This window comes from Dipodomys spectabilis, unplaced genomic scaffold, assembly GCF_019054845.1.
Source record: "Dipodomys spectabilis isolate Male_0828 unplaced genomic scaffold, ASM1905484v1 ptg000006l, whole genome shotgun sequence".
Taxonomy (NCBI): Eukaryota; Metazoa; Chordata; class Mammalia; order Rodentia; family Heteromyidae; genus Dipodomys; species Dipodomys spectabilis.
This window is the reverse complement of record NW_024870683.1, coordinates 21040267-21063008: the sequence shown is the minus strand read 5'-3', so window position 1 is coordinate 21063008 and position 22742 is coordinate 21040267. Positions and strand designations below refer to the sequence as shown.

Sequence of the window (22742 nt, the reverse complement as noted above, 5' to 3'; positions counted from 1 at the left end):
TTGGCAAGATTAATTAAAAAAAGAAGAGAGGAAACCATATTAATAGGATTAGGGATGCCACGGGAAACATCACAACACGTACCCAAGATATCCAAACAATTCTAACAGACTACTTTCAAAAGCTATACTCTCTAAAGGAAGAAAATCTGGCAGAAATGGATGCATTTTTAGAGAAATACAAGTTACCCAAACTGAGCAAAGAAGAAGTTAACCAATTAAATAAGCCAATATCCTACAATGAGATACAGGAAGCTATCAAAAGTCTTCCAACAAAAAAAAGCCCAGGACCAGATGGATTCACAGCAGAATTCTATAAGACCTTTAAAGAAGAACTAATACCCATACTCCTCAAGCTCTTCAGAGAAACAGAGAAGGAGGGAGCTATCCCAAACTCATTCTACGAAGCCAATATCACACTCATCCCCAAACCAGGCAAAGACCCAACCAAAAAGGAGAATTACAGGCCAATCTCCTTGATGAACACAGATGCAAAGATCCTTAACAAGATTCTAGCTAACTGAATCCAGAAACACATTAAATAAATAATACACTAGGATCAGGTAGGCTTCATCCCAGAGACACAGGGATGGTTTAACATACGTAAGTTAATAAATGTAATCCAGCATATCAACAGAGCCAAGGTCAAGAATCACATGATTATCGCCACAGATGCAGAAAAGGCCTTTGATAAAATTCAACATTCATTCATGCTAAAAGCTCTGGAGAAAATAGGAATAGAAGGAACATTTCTAAAAACAATAAAAGCCATTTATGACAGACCAATAGCCAATATTATACTTAATGGGGAAAAGCTACAACCAATCCTCCTAAAAACAGGAATAAGGCAAGGGTGTCCACTGTCTCCACTCCTCTTCAACATAGTCCTAGAACCCTTAGCCAGGGCAATAAGGCAAGAAAAAGACATTAAAGGGATCCGCATAGGGAAAGAAGAAGTGAAACTATCCCTTTTTGCAGACGACATGATACTATACCTCCACGATCCCAAAAACTCCATCCCCAAACTTTTAGAAATCATAAGTCACTTCGGCAAAATAGCAGGATACAAAATAAACCCACAAAAATCAGTTGCCTTCCTATACACTGATAACGCACAGGAAGAGAGGGAAATAAAGGGAGCAACCCCATTCACAATAACCTCCCAAAAAATAAAATATTTAGGAATTAACCTAACCAAAGATGTAAAAGAACTATTTAATGAGAACTATAAAAAGTTAAAGAAAGAAATTGCAGAAGACACTAGGAAATGGAAAGACCTCCCATGCTCCTGGATAGGCCGACTTAATATAGTAAAGATGGTGATACTTCCAAAACTAATATACAAATTCAATGCAATTCCTATTAAAATCCCAATGACATACATCACTGAAATACAGAAAACAGTCCAAAAATTTATATGGAACAACAAAAGACCTAGAATAGCCAAAACAATTCTAGGGGATAAAGACAATATGGGAGGGCTATCCATGCCGAACTTCAAACTCTACTACAGAGCTATAATCACAAAGACAGCATGGTACTGGCACAAAAACAGACCCGAAGACCAATGGAACAGAATAGAAGATCCAGATATAAATCCACAGGCCTACAGCCAGCTGATATTCGACAAAGGAGCCAAAGACATACAATGGAAGAAACACAGCCTCTTCAACCGCTGGTGCTGGGAAAACTGGGCAGCCACATGCAGAAAACTAAAAGTGGACCCCAGCCTATCACCATGCACCAACATCAACTCAAAATGGATTAAAGACCTTAACATTAAACCTGAATCTCTGAAACTACTGCAGGACAGAGTAGGAGAGACACTTGAACTAATAGGCACAGGAAGGAACTTCCTGAACAGAGTCCCAGGGTCACAACAAGTTGGAGAGAGACTCGACAAATGGGACTACCTTAAAATAAAAAGCTTCTGCACAGCTAAATCTATCGCAACTAAGCTAGAAAGACAACCAACTAATTGGGAAAAAATATTTACCAGCAGTATATCAGACAAGGGGTTAACATCCTGTATATACAGGCAACTCAAGAAACTAATCCCTCCCAAACCTAACAAACCAATTACTAAATGGGCAAGGGAACTAAAGAGGGACTTCTCAAATGAAGAAATAAAAATGGCAAAGAAACACATGAGGAAATGCTCATCATCCCTGGTGGTGAAGGAAATGCAAATAAAGACAACCCTGAGATACCACCTTACCCCAGTCAGAATGTCCCACATCCACAAATCAGCCAACGACAAATGCTGGAGGGGATGTGGAGAGAGAGGAACCCTATTACACTGCTGGTGGGAATGTACACTTATACAACCACTTTGGAAAGCAGTCTGGAGGGTCCTTAGAAAGCTAAAGATTGACCTCCCTTACGACCCAGTCATACCACTTCTAGGCATCTACCCTGAACAACAGGAACCAATATACAAGGACACGTGCACCTCCATGTTTATTGCAGCACTGTTCGCAATAGCTAGGATATGGAAACAACCTAGGTGCCCCACCACAGATGAATGGATCCAAAAATTGTGGTATCTATACACAATGGAATATTATGCAGCCATTAGAAATGACAAAATAATGGCATTTGCAGGGAAATGGATGGAGCTAGAAGGAATCATGTTGAGCGAGGTAAGCCAAGAACGAAGAGACAAACGGTACATGGTCTCCCTCATAAGTGGATGCTAAATCCAAAAGGTTAGGTGATACGACAAAACTAACAGGACTTAAGAAACAAAGAACTCCCGCTCATCTGGTTGAACCACTACTAAATATCCTCATGCTGCTGATCACAAATATGGTATATAACATGTGAACACTGTTATATATTACAGACTGTGGTAGACAATTTGCTCCAGGGAAGTTAGAATGAACTTGTGACTTTGAAATTATGTAATCATTTAATCACAATCAAAAAAAAAAAAAAAAAAGAACCTCGTGGAAGGGAGGGAGGGAGGGGATGGTAGGGGGAAAACAATGGAGGGGGTAACAATGTTCAAGAGGAAGTGTACTCATAACCTCACTCATGTAACTGTAACCCTCTGTATAGTAGCTTTACAATAAAAAAAAAAAAAAAAAAAAGCTTCTGCACAGCTAAATCTATCGCAACTAAGCTAGAAAGACAACCAACTAATTGGGAAAAAATATTTACCAGCAATATATCAGACAAGGGGTTAACATCCTGTATATACAGGCAACTCAAGAAACTAATCCCTCCCAAACCTAACAAACCAATTACTAAATGGGCAAGGGAACTAAAGAGGGACTTCTCAAATGAAGAAATAAAAATGGCAAAGAAATACATGAGGAAATGTTCATCATCCCTGGTGGTGAAGGAAATGCAAATAAAGACAACCCTGAGATACCACCTTACCCCAGTCAGAATGTCCCACATCCACAAATCAGCCAACGACAAATGCTGGAGGGGATGTGGAGAAAGAGGAACCCTATTACACTGCTGGTGGGAATGTACACTTATACAACCACTTTGGAAAGCAGTCTGGAGGGTCCTTAGAAAGCTAAAGATTGACTTCCCTTACGACCCAGTCATACCACTTCTAGGCATCTACCCTGAACAACAGGAACCAATATACAAGGACACGTGCACCTCCATGTTTATAGCAGCACTGTTCGCAATAGCTAGGATATGGAAACAACCTAGGTGTCCCACCACAGATGAATGGATCCAAAAATTGTGGTATCTATACACAATGGAATATTATGCAGCCATTAGAAATGACAAAATAATGGCATTTGCAGGGAAATGGATGGAGCTAGAAGGAATCATGTTGAGCGAGGTAAGCCAAGAACGAAGAGACAAACGGTACATGGTCTCCCTCATAAGTGGATGCTAAATCCAAAAGGTTAGGTGATACGACAAAACTAACAGGACTTAAGAAACAAAGAACTCCCGCTCATCTGGTTGAACCACTACTAAATATCCCCATGCTGCTGATCACAAATATGGTATATAACATGTGAACACTGTTATATATTACAGACTGTGGTAGACAATTTGCTCCAGGGAAGTTAGAATGAACTTGTGACTTTGAAATTATGTAATCATTTAATCACAATCAAAAAAAAAAAAAAAAAGAACCTCGGGGAAGGGAGGGAGGGAGGGGATGGTAGGGGGAAAACAATGGAGGGGGTAACAATGTTCAAGAGGAAGTGTACTCATTACCTCACTCATGTAACTGTAACCCTCTGTATAATAGCTTTACAATAAAAAAAAAAAAAGCAAACCAACAATATTAAGACAAACACTAGGTCAAAGAAACAAAACTGAAGAAAAAGGCAATTCAAGAACAAAAGATAGCTTTTAAAAATTCTTTTTCAATTGTATCAGCAGAAAAAAAATAATCAATTTAAGAGACTTAATAGTTTATTTCCTACTTAACCAGTCTTGGAAGTTACTAGTAAAATGGGGGAGAGTGAGTGAGAACTGCCAAAAAAATTGAAGGATGTACAAACATTAAAAGAGCCATTAGGGAACTGGGTGTGGTGGCACCAATGACACCAATCCCAGCACTCAGGAAGAAGCTGAGGCAGAAGGATGGAAATTTCAAGGTAAGCCTTGTCACTAAATAACACACACACACACACACACACACACACACACACACACACACACACACACACATTTATACATTTTCATATTAACCAATGTACCACAAAGAACAATTAGCTGAATTTTCTACTTTTGCCTTTCAGAAAGCTAGTAAATGATTATGATTTTAATTCTTAAAAGTGAAGACACCAGCATTCCAATTTAATATAGCTAGGCTTGTTATTTGTAGTTGAGTACAAAGTGTTTTGAATAAATTATGTGGAATGGGTTGCCTGTAGCTTCTACACTTTTAATTTCCAGCCAGGGAAGACTTGACTTTCATTTATCATAGTGGGTCAATTGTTCACCTAACCACAGTTAGTCATCTATCATCCTAGAAACAGCCCTAATAAACGTGTTATCTAAAGGCAACCAATTTCATCTTACAGCCATTCACAGTTTGATTAAAAACTTCTCAGTTCAGCAAGTATTTGAAATTGTTTTGTTAGTTCTGAGTCAGGTTGTCATCACATAGCCCAGCATTTGAATTCAGCATCCTTCTGTCTCAGCCTTCTGGATACTGGGATTATAGGCCAGGGCCACTATGCCTAGTAGTTAATTGGGGATTTTGATGAGGTAAAGTTATGTGTGTGTGTGGTCTCATTAGAGAGTAGGCAACAGGAAAAAAGAATCATATTTTGCTTTGTCATTTTGGTGCTACCTCAAACAGTGGAGTACTTTAGACAGGAAATGTGCATGTGACAAGAGAGATTCCCCAGAGGCCTTAAAGCTCTGTACTTTAAGTCCTTGCAAACATACCTGTCTCCTCTCCAATGGCTTCCGTTATGGCACAGATGCGCACTTCATTGTCATCTCTCTCCTGAATTACTAAAATGCCTTATAAAACAGCCTTTATGTTCCAGCCTCTACTTCCCCAACCCTGTCTGCATGACAATGAAATGAGTTTGGCCCTCTGCTTCCTAGACAGGATGTGTACAATACCACATACACAGCCTTCCACATCTGGCTCCAGTTCATCTTTCCAGCAGCAACTCTCTGGTTCCTTCAATATCTCTCAAATCAGTCAACTCCTTGCTCTCTCCAACATTCTCTGTATGTCTTTTCCCTTATTGCCTTTGCTCATTTTGTTCTGTTTACTTGAAATGCTCTTCCATGTGTTCTTGAAGGCTGAGTCATATCTGCTCCACAGATACATTCCAATACATTTTATGTACATGAAGTTGTTAGTTTATTTGCTTTCTTTGAACAGTGTTACCCCCACAGGTATGAGAATCTGACATTCATCTTTGTATTTTCACCAACATGGCACACACAATGTTTGTCATATAGTTGATCCTGAAAAAAATCCATGATAAACTGAAATGCAAGAGACTTGTCTATATACTGAGTAGAAAAAATAGTAAGACACATTATCTCTCTGCTTCTGATACTGTCTGTCAATTCTTCTGGTTAAGCCTTCTGTCCTTTTAAAAACAATTCTCAGGAAAATAAATTATTTCTTTATCATTTAATCTATTAGCTTAAAATTTGGGATAGGAGAAGCAGTCAGTAATTTAGGTTATTTCTGTACCTAATCAAGCAGAGGTAGAGAACCTGGTACAAAGGAACCCATCTCTCTTAGTTACATGCAGGATACCACTTTCCTTCCTGTGGCAATTCTAACCAAATATTCTAGGGGTGTGTGTGTGTGTGTGTGTTCCTGGGCTTGAACTGTGTATGTGTGTGTGTGTTCCTGGGGCTTGAACTCAGGGCCTGAGCAATATTCTAGGTGTGTGTGTGTGTGTGTTCCTGGGGCTTGAACTCAGGGCCTGAGCAATATTCTAGGGTGTGTGTGTGTGTGTGTGTGTGTGTGTGTGTGTGTGTGTGTGTGTGTGTGTGTTCATTCCTGGGACTTGAACTCAAGGCCTGAGCAATATCCCTGAGCTTTCTTGCTCCAGGCTAGAACTGTACCACTTGAGCCACAGCTCCACTTCCAGCTTTTTGAGTAGTTTATTGAAGATAAAAAGTCTCATGGACCTTCCTGATGGGGCTAGCTTCAAACCACAGATCTCAGCCTTCTGATTAGCTAGGATTAGAGGTGTGAGCAACCAGTGCCCAGTTCTTCTAACTTCTTTTGTGCTTATTTTCTATCAGTAAAATAAAGGAAACAACCAGTAATGTTGATCTTGGAGGTAAAGATGCTTTAGAGATAACACATGACATTTTGCGGTTTTTTTTAAAAATTCATTCTGGAAGAAAAGCTTTAAAAGGCATTTCTTTGACAACATCCATTACAGTCAAAAAGAAGAAAGTAAACAGTTTAAGTTTGTGAAGATAATTCTCAAATTCTTTATCCATAAACAAGCATACTGGTGACAATGATAGTAAAGTTTGCATTCCCATATTGTATTATAACAGCATCATAGCCCCAAATTTAATTTATGCTCCATGATCTGTACTTAAAAGTAATCATACTTTAAAACATACAAAAAAGTATGAAGTATATTTACCATTAATTGGAGGGGTTTGTACTGGTTAACTAATCTCAGTATTAACTCTGTATCATTTTTACAAAAAAAAAATTAAGAGGTAGTTCTTGAATCCAGGCAGTCAGTCTTTTCTGGAGTCACACAAGAAGCTAGGTGCAAATTCCCACCTCTCAGATTTAATAAATGATAACATTGTATTTATGTTTTTAGAAAGAAAACGCCCTAAGATACAGTTCATGTTTCCTGTGTATTAATTTTCCCCTCCTCCCTAAAAGCAAGCACTATCATGTATCTGGCATGCCTCATTCCAGTCCACGCTTCATCTATATGTGAGTGTATGTGTAAAATACAATATATGGCAATGTGCACTTAAAAGAACATATCTTGCAACTTTCTTAGAGTTATCCACATTAACAAACATGTATCTGGCTGATTCATTTACTCCATTTATAAGCATAACACATTTAAAAAAATTTGTTTATTGACACATATTGAGGTTAACTGATTTGTTTTCCTCTTGATTATTACAAAGTTGCAAGACAGACCCTTATACAAATATTTTAAAAATATGAAAGTCTCTCAGAGCAGACATCTACAAAATTATTTCCTAGGAAAGAGTAGGATAAGGGAGAGAAATGGGGATTGGGAGGGGGTTAAGACTGATAATGATATATTATATGTACATAGGTAGGAAATATAACAATGAAACCCCTCTTGTACAATTAAGATATGCTAAAAACAAACATTTAAAAACTGAATTCCCAGATTATATCACATGCACATCTTTATTAGACTTTGCAAACTGCTATCCAGCGCTGTTGTACCAATTTATACTCACAGCAGTATGTCTTTGTTTTTTCTATAACTTCAACAGTACTACCTTTCTGGTATGAGGAAAATTGTATCTCATTGTAGTTTTAATTTGAATTACCCTGAATCTGTTGTGGGTACATTTGCCTGGCAAACCCTAAGGTCATACACTTGCTAAATTATAAACTTCAAAAGCAAATTTCTGGCCTTTCCTGCAGGGAAGTGCAAATACGAGGAAGAATGCTCTCACACAGGAAGAGTGTCCAGTTACTGGGTGTAGGGATAAGCTGAAAATGTGGCCTCTAAAGTAGGTTCTGTGTTCCCTGGACAATTGTCTTAAGCTTTAATGCACATACAAGTTAGTTACCTGAAAATCTTGGTAGATGCAGATTGTGATTTTGCTGGTCTGCACTGGGGTGGGGCCTGAGATACATTTCTAGTAAGAACATCTGTCCTAAGTGATATTCATGGCATTGTTTCATGGGCAATATTTTAGGAGATATATAGGCATAAAGGTTTAAAATCAGAATGTACTTCAGTACTCTGTACTCTTAGTACAGAGTACCAAGAATAAACTACTAATATTACTTAAATGAATTATTAATATATTAAGAATGGATTTAAGAATTATCCATATATTGAATATTTATTATATGTTAGGTCCTTCTTTAATATTTCACTTATATTTTTGCATTTGGTCCTTTACACTAACACTTGGGAGCAGATACCACCATTAATCTGCAAATACAGAAACTGGGTCTCAGGTTGCAAGGCTACCAGGTGGGACTGGGTATTAAGTTAGATATATTCCATTCTATGTTATAGAATCTGCTCTTCTGGGCTAGTATACCTAGAGCTGCCTGCCACACAATCTTCAGATGAGCACTATTTACAACAAGGAGGAAAATGATGATTCTGCATTTTAACTCAGCTTCTCTTATCTTTGAAAATTTGTTTCAGGTCTTCCTGCAGGGAAGCACAGGAAAAGGTATGGTCAAGTAAACAAATGTTAGTATCATTTTGTAACAAGAGGTATACTTTTTTTTTTCAGAATAAGGAAATACACTAAATAGTATTACATACACGTGTGCATAGGTACACAAATATAACAGAAGTATATACTTTTACAAAATCTTTCTATTAGAACACTGTTCTAGTATACTATGTCTTTGAATAACAGAAAAACTTACTATTTACCCACACACAAAAATACCTAAAAGTCAAACCAAAACAAACAGCATAAATAATAAACAATAGTAGAGATCTCTGGTCTGTTGTACCTCTCAAGTACAGAACTTAGAATATTCTTGGAGGAACACTTCCATCCCTCCTGATCCCACTCCAGCCCTAGCGTTGTAGTTTGCATGCAGAGCACTAATTACAATACTGTTTGTTTCCAGAGTGGGTGCCATGCTGAGATGAGGTATTAGAACCAAGAGGCCAAGGTGGTAAGTGGCAAGAGAGAAGTAGATGTGTAAACCATAGATGACTACAACTAGAGGCCAAAACCATAGATGAATGCTTGCTAGAACATCTTTCCTTGAACTATAAAGCAATTTATTCTCTCCTTGGATTTTAATTTGAGGGATCCTTTTCCTAACAAATGAAGCCATTATTTATTGTGTCAAAATGAACCAAATAACTCAAAGTAATATATACTTTAATCAAATTTTAAAAGCTCATTGAATTCAATTTTATATTAGTTATTTTTCAAAAAGTATGTTAAGTGATTGAAACCATACGCCTCTTTGAGTGCAGTTTTCCAGAAAATATAATCACACAGTAAAAATTAGAAGAAAAAGATAGAGATAAATAAAAACAATAAATAAAAAATTAGAAATAAGCCAGGCACCCGTGGCTCATACCTGTAATCCTAGCTACTCAGGAGGCTGAGATCTGAGGATCACGGTTCAAAGCCAGCCCAGGCAGGAAAGTCCGTGAGACTCTTATCTCCAATAAACCACTAGAAAACCGGAAGTGGTGCTGTGGCTTAAGGGGTAGAGTGATCACCTTGAGCTGAAGAGCACAGGGACAGTGCCCAAGCCCAGAGTTCAAGCCCCACGACCGATCAAAGAAAAAAACAAAAAAACTAAAAATAGACCCAATAATAAAATGTGATATATTAATACAATGGAGAATAGGAATTATTCAATAAATAATGTTGAAATGTTGCAAAAATAATGGCATTAGGTTCCACCTCAAAACACATTTTAGAGTTAAATGTTAAAAAGGAAGAAGAGAAAAGAACACCATGAAAGAACTAGAGGAAAATATAATTATTTTTTATTGTTTACTATCTTTTGAGATGCCAGAGATCTAACCCAGGGCTTTACATATTTAAGCAAGTACTCTACCACTGAGCTACACCCTTAATCTCTAGATAACTATTTATGTAATCTTAAAGTAGAGAAACAACTTCCTAAGGAAAATAACAAAAACAGAAATGATGGTAACTAAAGACATTGATAAAAATTAGGAAAATCCAGGGGCTGGGAAGGTGGCTCAGTGGTAGAGCACTTGCCTTGGCATGCCTGAGGCCCTGGGTTCGATTCTTCAGCACCACATAAGCAAAAAGAAAAAAGCTGGAAGTGGCGCTGTGGCTCAAGTCTAGCCTGAGCTGAAGAGCTGAGGGACAGCGCCCAGGCCCAGAGTTCAGGCCTCATGACCGGACCACCCCCACCAAAAAAATTAGGAAAATACATACCCTCCAAAATATTGTCAATAAACTTAATGGCTAATGTATTTCTAATACACAATATACTCTAAATTATTATTTCTAATATAGTCATACATCACAAGCCAACATTTCATTGACAACTATACATCATAGTATCTTATATGATTATAACAGAGCTGAAAAACTCCTGTTATCTATTGATGTCAGAGCCACAATGTTGCAGCATGATATACTATTCAGGTGTCTGTAGCAATGCCAGTGTAAAAAAGCCAACTGTCCTTTTATACCTAGGTATAAAAGTTAGAGAACACAATTATGTTCAGTAAAATGCTTGAAAATAAATGATTCTTATTAGTTTATATATTTACTATAACATGCTACTTTTTGATCACTTAATTTGGAGTGTACTCCTACTTTTTTTTTTTTTTTGGGTCCGGTCATGGGGCCTGAACTCTGGGCCTGGGCACTGTCCCTCAGTTCTTCAGCTCAAGGCAAGCGCTCTACCACTGAGCCACCTTCCCAGCCCTTCTCCTACTTATTGAAAAGAATAGTTAACTACAATATTCCTGGGAAGGCCCTCCTTCTGTTTTGCAACAGAGGGTGTTACAAAAACAGCTGCTTTGGCAATTCCATGTGTAAGACAGCCTACCAAGACCTTGTAATGGGAAAAGAGGTAAAGGTGGGGAAGTGGTTATACTGATGAATCTGTGAAGGCCTAGGGTATCTGTCTTGTGTTTTAACTGTAATATTTCAAAAGATAAAATATAAATTAATACACTTTAAACAGAAAAAGCTTATAGAGAACAAGAAAATATGTAAGAAAATATCTTTATATAACTGTATAATATACTTTTAACTGTTATAATTGTCAGAAAGTTTAAAAAGTTTATAACAAGCTACGGTTGATTTTTTTTATTGCAAAAGGATTTTAAAAAAATCAGTGTAGCCCAAGTGTATAGAGGTTATAGTCTACAGGAGAATACAACAATGTCTGAAGTCTTCACAGTCACTTACTGTCCATCCCAAAGTAACTTCTAGTCCTGGGAGTTCCATTCATGGTAAGTGTCCTAGATGGGTATATATTATCTTTCATCTATTAGACTGTAGTTTTAGCTAAGTTTAGATACACAAACATGTACTGTATATATAATTATCTATAGTATTCATGTTACACAGATTTGTAGCCTAGGAACTACAAACTGTGTCTTACAGTTTATGTTAGTACACTCTGATATTTTGCACAATGACAAAATTGCCTAATAACACTTTCTTTTCTTTGGGGGGGGTGATGGTTTTGGGGCTTGTACTCTGGGCCTGGGCACTGCCACTGAGCTTTTTTGCTCAAGGCTAACTTTCTATCACTTGAGCCACAGCTCCACGTCTGACTTTTTGATGGTTAATTCAAGGTAAGAGTCTCAAAAGCCTTTCCTGCTCAGGCTGGCTTTGAACCATGATCTTCAGATCTCAGCCACCTGAGTAACTAGGATTATAAGGCATGAGCCACCAGTACCCTGCTTGGCAACATATTTCTTGGAATGTATCCCCATAATTAATTGCACATAAAGGACACTTAAATTGATCAGAAAAAGATAAAACTGTATTTTCAAAAGAAAAAGTGCATTTATTAAAAGTCTAAAAAGCCACAGAAATGGAGAGACACTATGCTGAAAATGAACTATACAACTTGTTGGCAAGGCTGGGAGGGAAAAACTAAGAGAGCTAGGGAAGGGGTAACACTGTCCAAGAAGAAATGTACTCTTTACCTGACTTACATAACTGTGACTCCTCTGTGTATCACCTCTATAATAACAATTTTTTAAAAAACTTTAAAAAAATCTAAAAAGCAAAAATTGATCATTTGCTATCATAAAACTTCTGAGAATGTTCTTATACAATTCTTAAGTCAGTATATTTAAGAAATATACACATACACATAAAATGTAACCCATGATGCAATAGGGATCTAATATCATTATGACAAATGCCCTAAATTTGTGTAAAAACCTGAAAGTTAATGGAATCTGAGCTATGGTTAGATAATCAATAACTCCTCTAATAATATGTATCCACTTATTTTTTTGTTAAAATTTGTATTGAGCAGTATAGCAGGCATGACATGAAAATTAATAACTTTATTTGCACCTTGATTAACATTTTATGAATATAAATTCAGTTCTGAACAGAAATAAGGATGGATTTTCTGTTAAGGGGACAGAATTTAAATAAAATTAGTACAACTCAACAAAATGGAATAATAGCTCTTTTTTTTCGGGGGGAGGAGAGGTCCGGTCATGGGGCCTGAACTCTGGGCCTGGGCGCTGTCCCTCAGCTCTTCAGCTCAAGGCTAGTGCTCTACCACTTGAGCCAACATGCCACTTCTGGCTTTTTTCTTTTTGCTTATGTGGTACTAAGGAATCAAACCCAGGGCCTCAGGCATGCAAGGCAAGCGCTTTACCACTGAGCCACCTTCCCAGCTCAGGAATAATAGCTCCTTGTTTCTTGCTAACTCAGTAGCAAATCTATCAAGTTGTTTTAAAAATATTATTCTAAGATATGCAATATTTCTGCAATGACATGATAAAGACTCAAGTTTGTATAGTATCTATATTAAGAGCTGGGTATAGCTTTAAGCTAGTTCTTCCAGAACCTTTCTGTTTAGCTTGGTCCCAAATATGTTTTACATATTAATTTTATAAGATCCATTTATACAGTCATTTACTTACACTGTCATATGGTAGACATTATGATTTTTAAAAATCTTTGTTTAAATGAAGATTAGCTACTATAAATAAATATATAATCACAAATAAACTTTAGAATACAGAACCTTAACGTGGACTCTAGTAACCAAAGATAAATTACGGAAGTGGCACTGTGGCTCAAAGTGCTACGTAGAGCGCTAACCTTGAGCAGAAGAGCTCTGGGACAGCACCCAGGCTCTGAGTGCACCCAACCAAAAAAAAAAAAGGTCAGCCACAAAGATAAACACACATTGTATATATACAGACACACACATACATATAAAATCTTTCATTAAAAAATGAGGAGGCAACAATGCTTGATAAGATATGTACTCATTACCTTCTCATGTAATTGTAACCCCTCTGTACAGTATTTTCACAATAAAAAAATTGAAAAAAAATGACAGATTTTGTCTCATTGACATTCCCAGTTAAAATAGTGTTTCTCTAAAGTAACTGATATGTTGGCAATACGATATCCTTCCACAAAACCATGAATCATATTCTATAGAGAGGACCACTGCTTAGAAAACTTTCATTACCACTACTCTTCTTTTGGCTCTGATGGATGGGTTCACCTCCAAGCCAAGCCAAACCAACTCTTGTGAGAGAGTAAAGTCAAATCACAGTTAATGAATGTATACATTATGTACTATCTTTGGCCATGTCTGCTTTTTACAGCTATTACAAGAAATACACTATCCATAAGGGAAGAAAATAGTATAAAATAATGTAAAAAGGATAAAATTTCTGGTGCTCAATATTTTTGCATCACACTTTGCAGAGTTAAGTTAGTGTGAGAAAAAAAGCAACATCACTTACTAAATTGCTTGAGTGTACTAGACCAATTTGTAAAATACATTTGTGAATTATATTCTTAAAGATAAACTATGCAGAAAATTCTTCTACACTATGTCTCCTACTTATGAAAATAAAAATGAAAAAGAAAAAGGAATGGGACATATAAATAAACCATGTATTTAAGAAAAAGGTATCACTTATATCATATATATGTATATGTATATATACATAAACATATATATATATATAATTAAATTTACTGTGCAAAGACATTCACTAGCATAATGTAACGTGCCTAGGAGTATGAAGAGTAGCCAAAGACTACATCAATATTCAATTATTAAAGTAAAAGTTACTTAAAGAAAGAAAAAGACAACCCACAAAAGGGGAAAAAGTATTTGCAAGTCATACATCTGGTTAAGGACTTAATATATCCAGAATACTTTAAGAACTTTTAAAACTCACCTATACAAAGACAAGGATTAAGGATTTATACAGACATTTCTCAGAAAATATACATATGACCAATAAGCATGAAAAAAGCTCAATATGATTAATCATTAAGATAATGCAAGTCAAAACTGTAAAACAAACTACTACCTTACACACACAATAGTATAGATAATTTTCTAAAAACACAGAAAAATGACTTGATGGCAACACGAAAACAATGGGATTTTTATGCTTGGTAAAACTGTTTGGAAGCTCTCAAAAAGTTAAACATTGAGTTACTATCATAGGGCCCAGCAATTCCACTCATAGTTAGTTACCCAAATGAAACAAATATAGATATATCCATACCATAACTTTATATTCATAGGACTGTTATAAAAGACAAAAGAAGGAACAATCCAATACCTGTAAACTGATGAAAAGAAAAATAGGGTATATTCATACAACAAAATCTTACTTGGAAATAAAAAGTAATAAATACTAACTTGAAAATATTATGATAAATGTAGAAGACAGTCTGACATGGTTATATTGTATATGACTCATTTATATGAAATATACAGAATAAGTAGATCCATAAAGACAGAAAGTAGATCGATCAGTAGTTGCCAGGGACTAGGGAGAGAAGGGAAAATAAACTACTAATAAGTATAGGGCTTCTTTTAGGAGAGATAAAAATGTGAGATTTGATATGGCAAACATATTTAATTGTGCATTGTATATGAATTATCACAATAAAGCTGTTAGTTTAAAAAGAAAAAAAATTAACTGACAAGCATAATTTTCTTCTTCTTATTTGTACCACTACTAGGGCTTGAACTCAGGGCCTTGCACTGTGCCTTAGCTTTTTTTGCTTAAGGCTAATGCTCAACCAATTGAGCTCCATTTCTGGCCTTTTGGTGGTTAATTAGTGAATGAATCTCATACACTTTTCTGCCTTGGCTGGTTTTGAACCTTAAGTCTCAGATCTCAGCCTCCTGAGAAGCTAGGATTTTAGGTATACGCCCCTGGCACCTGTCAACATTATTATTAAATAGCAACTAAATGACATGCATATTTTAGTGTATATTTTATCAATAACATGAATGTGCTAGGAAAAACATAAATGGGCAATTCCCTTTGGGGAATCTTAAAATTGACACCAAAATTGGAAAAGCATGTTTATAAAAGCAACTTAACTCTAAGAAGTTTTAGGCTAAAGACATTGACTCAGGCTTCTAAGAGGCTTTTCCTCAAAATACATGTCTTTTTTGAGAAGGACCAAAATGTGCAAAAGAGATCTGCTTTCTATATTTTCTTCACATCTGTTCATCCTTGTGCATGGTTCTACTTCTGGCCTATTGAATTTGAAGTGTAAATCCAAAAGCATGGGAACCTAAATCTCCCCTATGAAACAATACTCCAAATTAAATAGACATTGAACATTTGAAAGAAAGACATTAGAACATTAGGGTTATAGGTACCAGGGCCTTGAATAATTATTTCACTCTCCTCTCATCTACTCTAGTTAGGCCGACATATTCCAGAAATGTAAGTTACTCTATTCTTTTAAATTACGGGAGAAAAAAAAAAACCAAAGCACTTCTTATAGACATATCTGTTGCTTTAAACGATTCTTTTTAGCTACCACACCAACTAAGATGAATAGCAGTATGAAGGTGGTTCAGATAAATAATTGGTGTTAATTAGTTCTACTGTCATTAATATACCTTCCCCAACACCATTTGACATCAAACAGCAGTTAAAACCTTAACATTGATAGGAGAACATTATTTTTTTCCCAAAAATAAGTTCACTATGAAGAAATCCAGCTTCAGGAGCTATCAGTGTTAAAGGTAGTCTTGTACTATCATACTCACAAACTTAGAGCTGCCCCTATCTCTAAGGTACATCAACTTATCAAGGATAAATGGCCTTAATTCATTCAGATTGTTTCTTTCATAGTAGCTCCTGATGTGATATATTTCATTATTTTTGTCTTTATGAAAATAAAGAGGGGCTGCACCTTAGCAAACCAAAATAATAGTTTTAGAAATGCTGATGGCGCAAAATTCTGTGAGGTACATGGATGAGAGACTCATTGCCGCCTTGTGTCATACCTGGTATGCACTGTGCTGTGGCCTCAGTGGTTATAGTTGGAGCGACTGGGGGCTGCTGCTGACTGGAGCTCACTTCCGGCTCTGTGTTAACGGAAGGAGAAAGGGCTACCTCACAGGACGAGACCTGGCTGGGCAGATGAGGCAGGAACTCCTCAGAAGCAACTTGCTCATCCTGTCCAGGCAGCTGCAGGGCAGACAAAGGAATACTGATCTGTTTGTTAGGATGAGATGTGCTCACAGGCATCTGCATGGCCACCTGCTGGTTGGTGCCATGGGTACCAGGGTGTCCTCTGTTTGGTGATGCCAGAGATACCCTGGCAGTCTTTGGGATGAGTGGTCTGGAGATCACAGAGGGGGATGCTGACATAACATGTGGGTCTAGTTCTGAGCTGATGGCTGATGTTACATGGGGAATCAGCTTAGCAGACCCTACACAGGAAGGACCAGCATGAGTCTGAGGCTTGGGTTTTGCCATTTGGGTCAATGAAAGGGCTGGCCCATCTACCCCTCCAGTCAGTTCTGCATTTGCTACAATGTAGTAATCTTCTGGAATCTCTTGTTTGATTTTCTTGATGATGACATCATTACTGCATTCATCAACCATCTGTGTCTGGGAACTTGAATGGAGGGAAGATGGAACTATGGGCCTTTTGCGAGAAATGCTTTGAGGTCTTTGGGTTTGGGGTTCAAAGTCACTATCCTCATCGGTAACGGAAGACTCACAAACCATATCAAACAGGGTGTTTTCATCTTCATACTCTTCCACAGCTTCATCCACCTCTGAGGGCTCACTGCAATAGGAGAAGTCACAAGAGTCTCTGGTCCGGTTACAGTCTAGCTTTGTTTTCACAGCTCTCCCAGGGTACCTTTCAACAGGGCTAGTCTGTGTCTCAGAAGGCACCCCGATTATACTAGGGCTATCAGAGTTAAAACTTCGGTTGTCTTGGAAACAGACCCTCTCTTGGGATCCAGCTCTGCAAGTAGCTGTCAGTGGCCAGTGGTAAGCATGACCAGCACTGCAGCCCCACATTGCGGTTAGGTTCCCATGGGAACCTTCAGAAAGCAAATGTTTCAGGTTTGGAATGAGGCTGCAAATGGTCCCATGGCTGTGGGCCCAGCTGACCAATTTGGACAGATTTTCAGATGAGGTATGAAGACAATCCTCCATGTTACAGGATCAGCAGTGTCTTTCCTAAAGGGAAATAATCAAAATAAGAATCCATTATTACCTAAGACATTCCCATATCACAATTAATTTCTTCCATCCATGATCATTTGGATTAAAAAAGAAAAATGCACTTCAAAATTCTACCTAGTTAATATCCCTGGATTGGACAGGAGCCGAAAAAGAATATAAGTGTTCAGCCAAGTGCTGGTGGCTCCACCTGCTGTGTTTTAAGAAGCTCAAAACACATAAAACTGTCTTTCTCTCTTCTCTACATTTTCACTTTACCCAAAGTTGAACAACAAGGAATATAAATTAAATCTCTAAATTGTTAAACCATGAAAATAATGTAAGATCATACCATTTTAGACTAAAGGGATAGTGACTTATCCAGGCCACAGAACCCAGCTTCCAACTCAAACATCGTCAGAATGTTCTCCATTTACTGTGCTGCTTTATATCTTCTGATTGCTCATGTATTACAGGTTGAACTACCCTAGTCCAAAATTTGAAATCTCTGTAATCTAAAACTTTGAGTACAGACACAATGTTCACACAGTGAGCAACCAGAATGCATGAAGAAACACAGTAAATGGAGAAAATTCTGACTGGTTGTACCAGTTGGGAACTGGGCTCTGTGGCCTAAACAAGTCACTATCGCTAAGTCTAAAATGTTATGATCTTACATTATCTTCATATTCTAACAATTCAGGGATTTATTTCATTTATATTCCTTGTTGTTCAACTTTGGCTAAAGTAGAAATGTAGATAAGGAAAAGACTGGTTTATGTGTTTAGAATTTCTTAAAACATACCAGGTGTGAACCACTAGAGCCTAGCTAAATAACTCAACAGTCTTAATAACTAATTATTCATGTTCTCTCTGTGTGTATATGTGTGTGTGCATGACAATATTGGGGCTTGAACTCAAGGTCTCTACCACTTGAGCCACAGCTCCACTTCTGGCTTACTTGGTGGTTAACTGGACCTAAGAGTCTTATGGACTTTCCTGCCCAGGCTGGCTTCAAACTGATATCCTCAGATCTCAGCTTGGTGAGTAACTGAGCCATTAGTGCCTGACTTTCATGTTCTCAACTTTTACAGTTAACATTGTGTATAGAAGTTTCAGTTTTTTTGAGGTGAAGTCTTACTATGTAGCCCAGGCTAAACTTGAAGCTCACAATCCTCTTGCCACAGCCTACCAAATGCTAGGATTACAGGTATTTACAACCATGCCCAGCTTTTGAGTACATATTTTTATTATATATATATATATATATATGCATATATATATATGAGATCAGAAAAGGATGAAAATTATAATGGCATTCCATTTTCTTCAAATTGTTCAAACAGCAATCTAATTCATCCACACTTACAAGTGATCTTCTCATCAATGGGATGACTGACATGATTTACTGTTCACAATCCACTCAAAGAGGTAAAAGAAAATCTAAATATGTATGAATATTTTTAACTGCCTTTAATTCATATGTTTTTATTCTCCTGATAAAATGTTCAAGACTTAAGGCAGTAACAATGTTTTTAAAATAACAAATCTGTACTGGATGCTGAAAATACATCTCAACTTGGTAAGTAAACTAAAGGCATGCTGATCCCAGATTCCAGAAAACAAGGTAAAAATACATGTGACTTTCCATACTCCACTAGAATTGTTCTAGCCGACATCATCAACAATTTCCATGTCAAGAAATTCAATAAGGAATGGGAATGTGGCTTAGTGGTAGAATGTTTGTGTAGCATGCATGAAGCCCTGGGTTTGATTCCTCAGTATCACATAAACAGAAAAAGCCAGAAGTGGCACCGTGGCTCAAGTGGTAGAGGGCTAACCTTGAGCAAAAGAAACTCAGGGACAGTGCCGTGGCACTGAGTTCAGGCCATAGGACTGGCAGGGGGAAAAAAAGAAAGAAAAGAAAAGAAATTCAATCCATAGACCCCAATCCTTTTCTCTTGGCTGCTCAGCAGTTCTCAAATGTTCCCTGCCCCATGGTACCCCCTTCCCTTGGGTCCCATGGTATTCCCTTTATCATCTGTGAGCTCCATTTGCTGAGGCTCAGCACTTCTTTTTCATCTTTAAAACTAGAGTTTATTGTTTTTGTTTTCTCACATTATAGTCTCATAAGATGATGATCTCCTCCACTCCTGTGAATCAGGTTATCAGATACATACCCTGACAATTAATAACCATGGTAACGTCTTATTATATTGCCATCGTCTCAGCTGCTGAAGCACAAATCCTAGGAGTCATCGTCAGTCCCAACAGCCCCTTTCAACTCTGTGCAGAACTTGCTGTAGGGCTGGTTCAATTTTTTTTTTTTTTGGTCGGTCGTGGGGCTTGAACTCTGGGTCTGAGTGCTGTCCCTCAGCTCTTCAGCTTAAGGCTAGCGCTCTACCACTTGAGCCACAGTGCCACTTCCCAGTTTTCTGGTAGTTAATTGAAGATAAGAGTTTCACAGACTTTCCTGCCAGGGCTGGCTTTGACCCATGATCCTCAGATCTCAGCCTCCTGAATAGCTAAGACTACAGGCGTGAGCCATCAGCTAGGGCTGGGTCAATTATAAGAACTCATTTCAACTGTTTTTTAAAATTACGTTTTATAAAGTTTCTAAGTTTTAGTACTGAGATCACTCTAAAGCTTACAGAAAAAGATGAAACATTCAGATGGTGATGAATTTTCTTTCATCATAAGCCTCAAGTTAACATATTATTTTGCAGTACTGGGGTTTGATCTCAGGGCCTTGCACCTGCTAAGCATGTGATCTAGCATGTGAGCCATGCATCAGTCTCTTCTTGCTTCGTTATTTTTTCAGATGAAAACAGACATTTTTTGCTCAGGGCTGGCCTCAGACAACAATTCTAACTGGTGGTCTCTTCCATTTCTGAGATGACTGGCATGTGTACCACTTCCTGACTCGTTGTTTGAAACAGTCTCTAACATTTTGCCTGGGCTAACCATAGTTTTCCAATCTCTGCCTCCAGAGTAGCTGAAATTAAAGCAAGAATCATATGAACCACCGTGCTCAACCCTAAATTAACATTTCAAATGTGTTAAGTTCATATTACATAACATTTTTGGTACAAAATGTTATGCAAGTTAAATTCCTTCATTTTCACTCAGTCTTAGGAAGTAAGGACAGGTCTGTTTCATTATTGTGAAATATTTTCTCATGGAAATGAGATTTTAAGCTACTGTGTGATTCATTTTAACAGCCACTCTATTCTGATTCTCATTTTTAGGAATGGAGATGGCAAGTATTGAAAATGATACAATTTTTTTCAGTGGAAATGGTGAGTCAGTGATAATGCTGGGAATGTGCGTAACCTACTTTTATTCATAAAATGAAATATTTTAGAAACACTGAAATAGGCTTAGAGGCATTAAGAGAACTTGAATTTCAGGACACTGGTAATAAGGCTAATAGATTTTATTTCTGATTTATTTTATACTCTTGTTTATAACTCTGATTTATTTTATAATTAATGACTTACCAATGAAATTTGTGTAGCTAAATATGCTTCTATTTCGGGGAAGGCAAATCTCTCCTTATCTTGATGGCTTTCAATTCTTAATTTTTATGCCGAAGCATCCAGTATATCAGATCATTGTGTGTGAGGAGTGTATGTGTGTGTGTGTGTGTGTGTGTGTTGGGGGGGGGTAACAGGCTTGAATTCAGAGTCTTGCACTTACAAGGCAAGTGTTCTACAACTTGAAACATCCTACTACCCTTTTGGGGGGCTACTCCAAGATAGGCTCTCAATTTCTTCTGGACCAGCCTGGGCTGCAATCCTCCTGTTTGTGCTCTTCCTCCATTTTCATCTTGGTTATGGGGCTTGAACTCAGGGACTAGGCACTCTCTCTTGAGTTCTTTTTGCTAACGGCTAGTGCTCTACCAAATTGAGCCACCAGGCCACTTATGGATTTCGGGTGGTTAATTGGAGATAAGAGTCTCACTGACTTTCCTGCCCCAGCTGGCTTTGAATTGTGATCCTCAGATCTCAGCCTCCTGAGTAGCTATGATTACAGTTATGAGCCTCTGGTACTCTCTTGTGCTTTCCCCTTTTGATGGATATAATAGTACACGCCACTACAACCAGCCCTGGTGCTTTTCCTGTAGATGAAATAGTAGGCATGTGCTACAGCACCTAGCTATTGGTTGAGACAGAGTCTCAACCCAATGCTAGGTCTAGCCTCAAACCAAGATCCCCCAATCTTCACCTCTGTAGGATTATAAGCTTAAGCCACTATACCTGGTCATTCATTATGCCATATAATATTTATTCTTAATAAAATTGTTAACCATGCTCAAAGTTTACCACATTTCTTACTGCAAAGGATATTAAATTCATAGTATCAAGTATTTAGTCAGCAACACACATAACATCTTTTCTTTCTCATGTTATAAGTTACATTTACAAGTGTCTCTATGTTGATGAATCTTACATTACAGTTGCTATTTCCCAACCCCATCAGTGGTTCATCCTGTCTTTTAAGTTCAGAATTAAGTTCTTCAATGGCTCCAGCACTTCTCCTTTCTAATGGTAGTTTCACTAGCTGATGATTTTATCCATCTGTAAATCTAGTAAGCAGATGTATATAATCTACCTTAAAAAATCCTGGAACAATAACTAGTATATGTCTAGGACAAGCAGAAAAGGTCAAAAGCTATGTACATATGACCATATAAGCTGATGCTAAGCGAAATGAACCCCAAGATAGGGACACAAGAGATTTTTCTTTCTTGCTGTTCTTTTTAATGTACTATGTGATTTTTTTTTTTTTTTTGTTTCTTTATATGTTCTTCCCCCATGGTATAATCCCTGTTGTCACTGTATTTGATTCTGGTGTCCTGCATCTTGTATATACATTTTTCTAATTTGGGGAGGGGAAGGGAAACAACAAAATGCTGAAATAAGGATACAGGATGACCCA

The 22742-nt window shown here is 37.4% G+C and overlaps 1 protein-coding gene across 1 annotated transcript in view; it reads right to left on the bottom strand.

Annotated features, from left to right (window-relative positions):
• The window catches only part of Kiaa1958 (KIAA1958 ortholog), a 104810-nt gene that overhangs the window by 26800 nt on the left and 55268 nt on the right, over positions 1-22742 (bottom strand). Inside the window, exon 2 of the mRNA XM_042695118.1 lies at positions 16628-17819. Coding sequence (XP_042551052.1) covers positions 16628-17795 — 1168 coding nt within the window. The 5' untranslated portion in view covers positions 17796-17819. The remainder of the gene's footprint in view (positions 1-16627; positions 17820-22742) is intronic.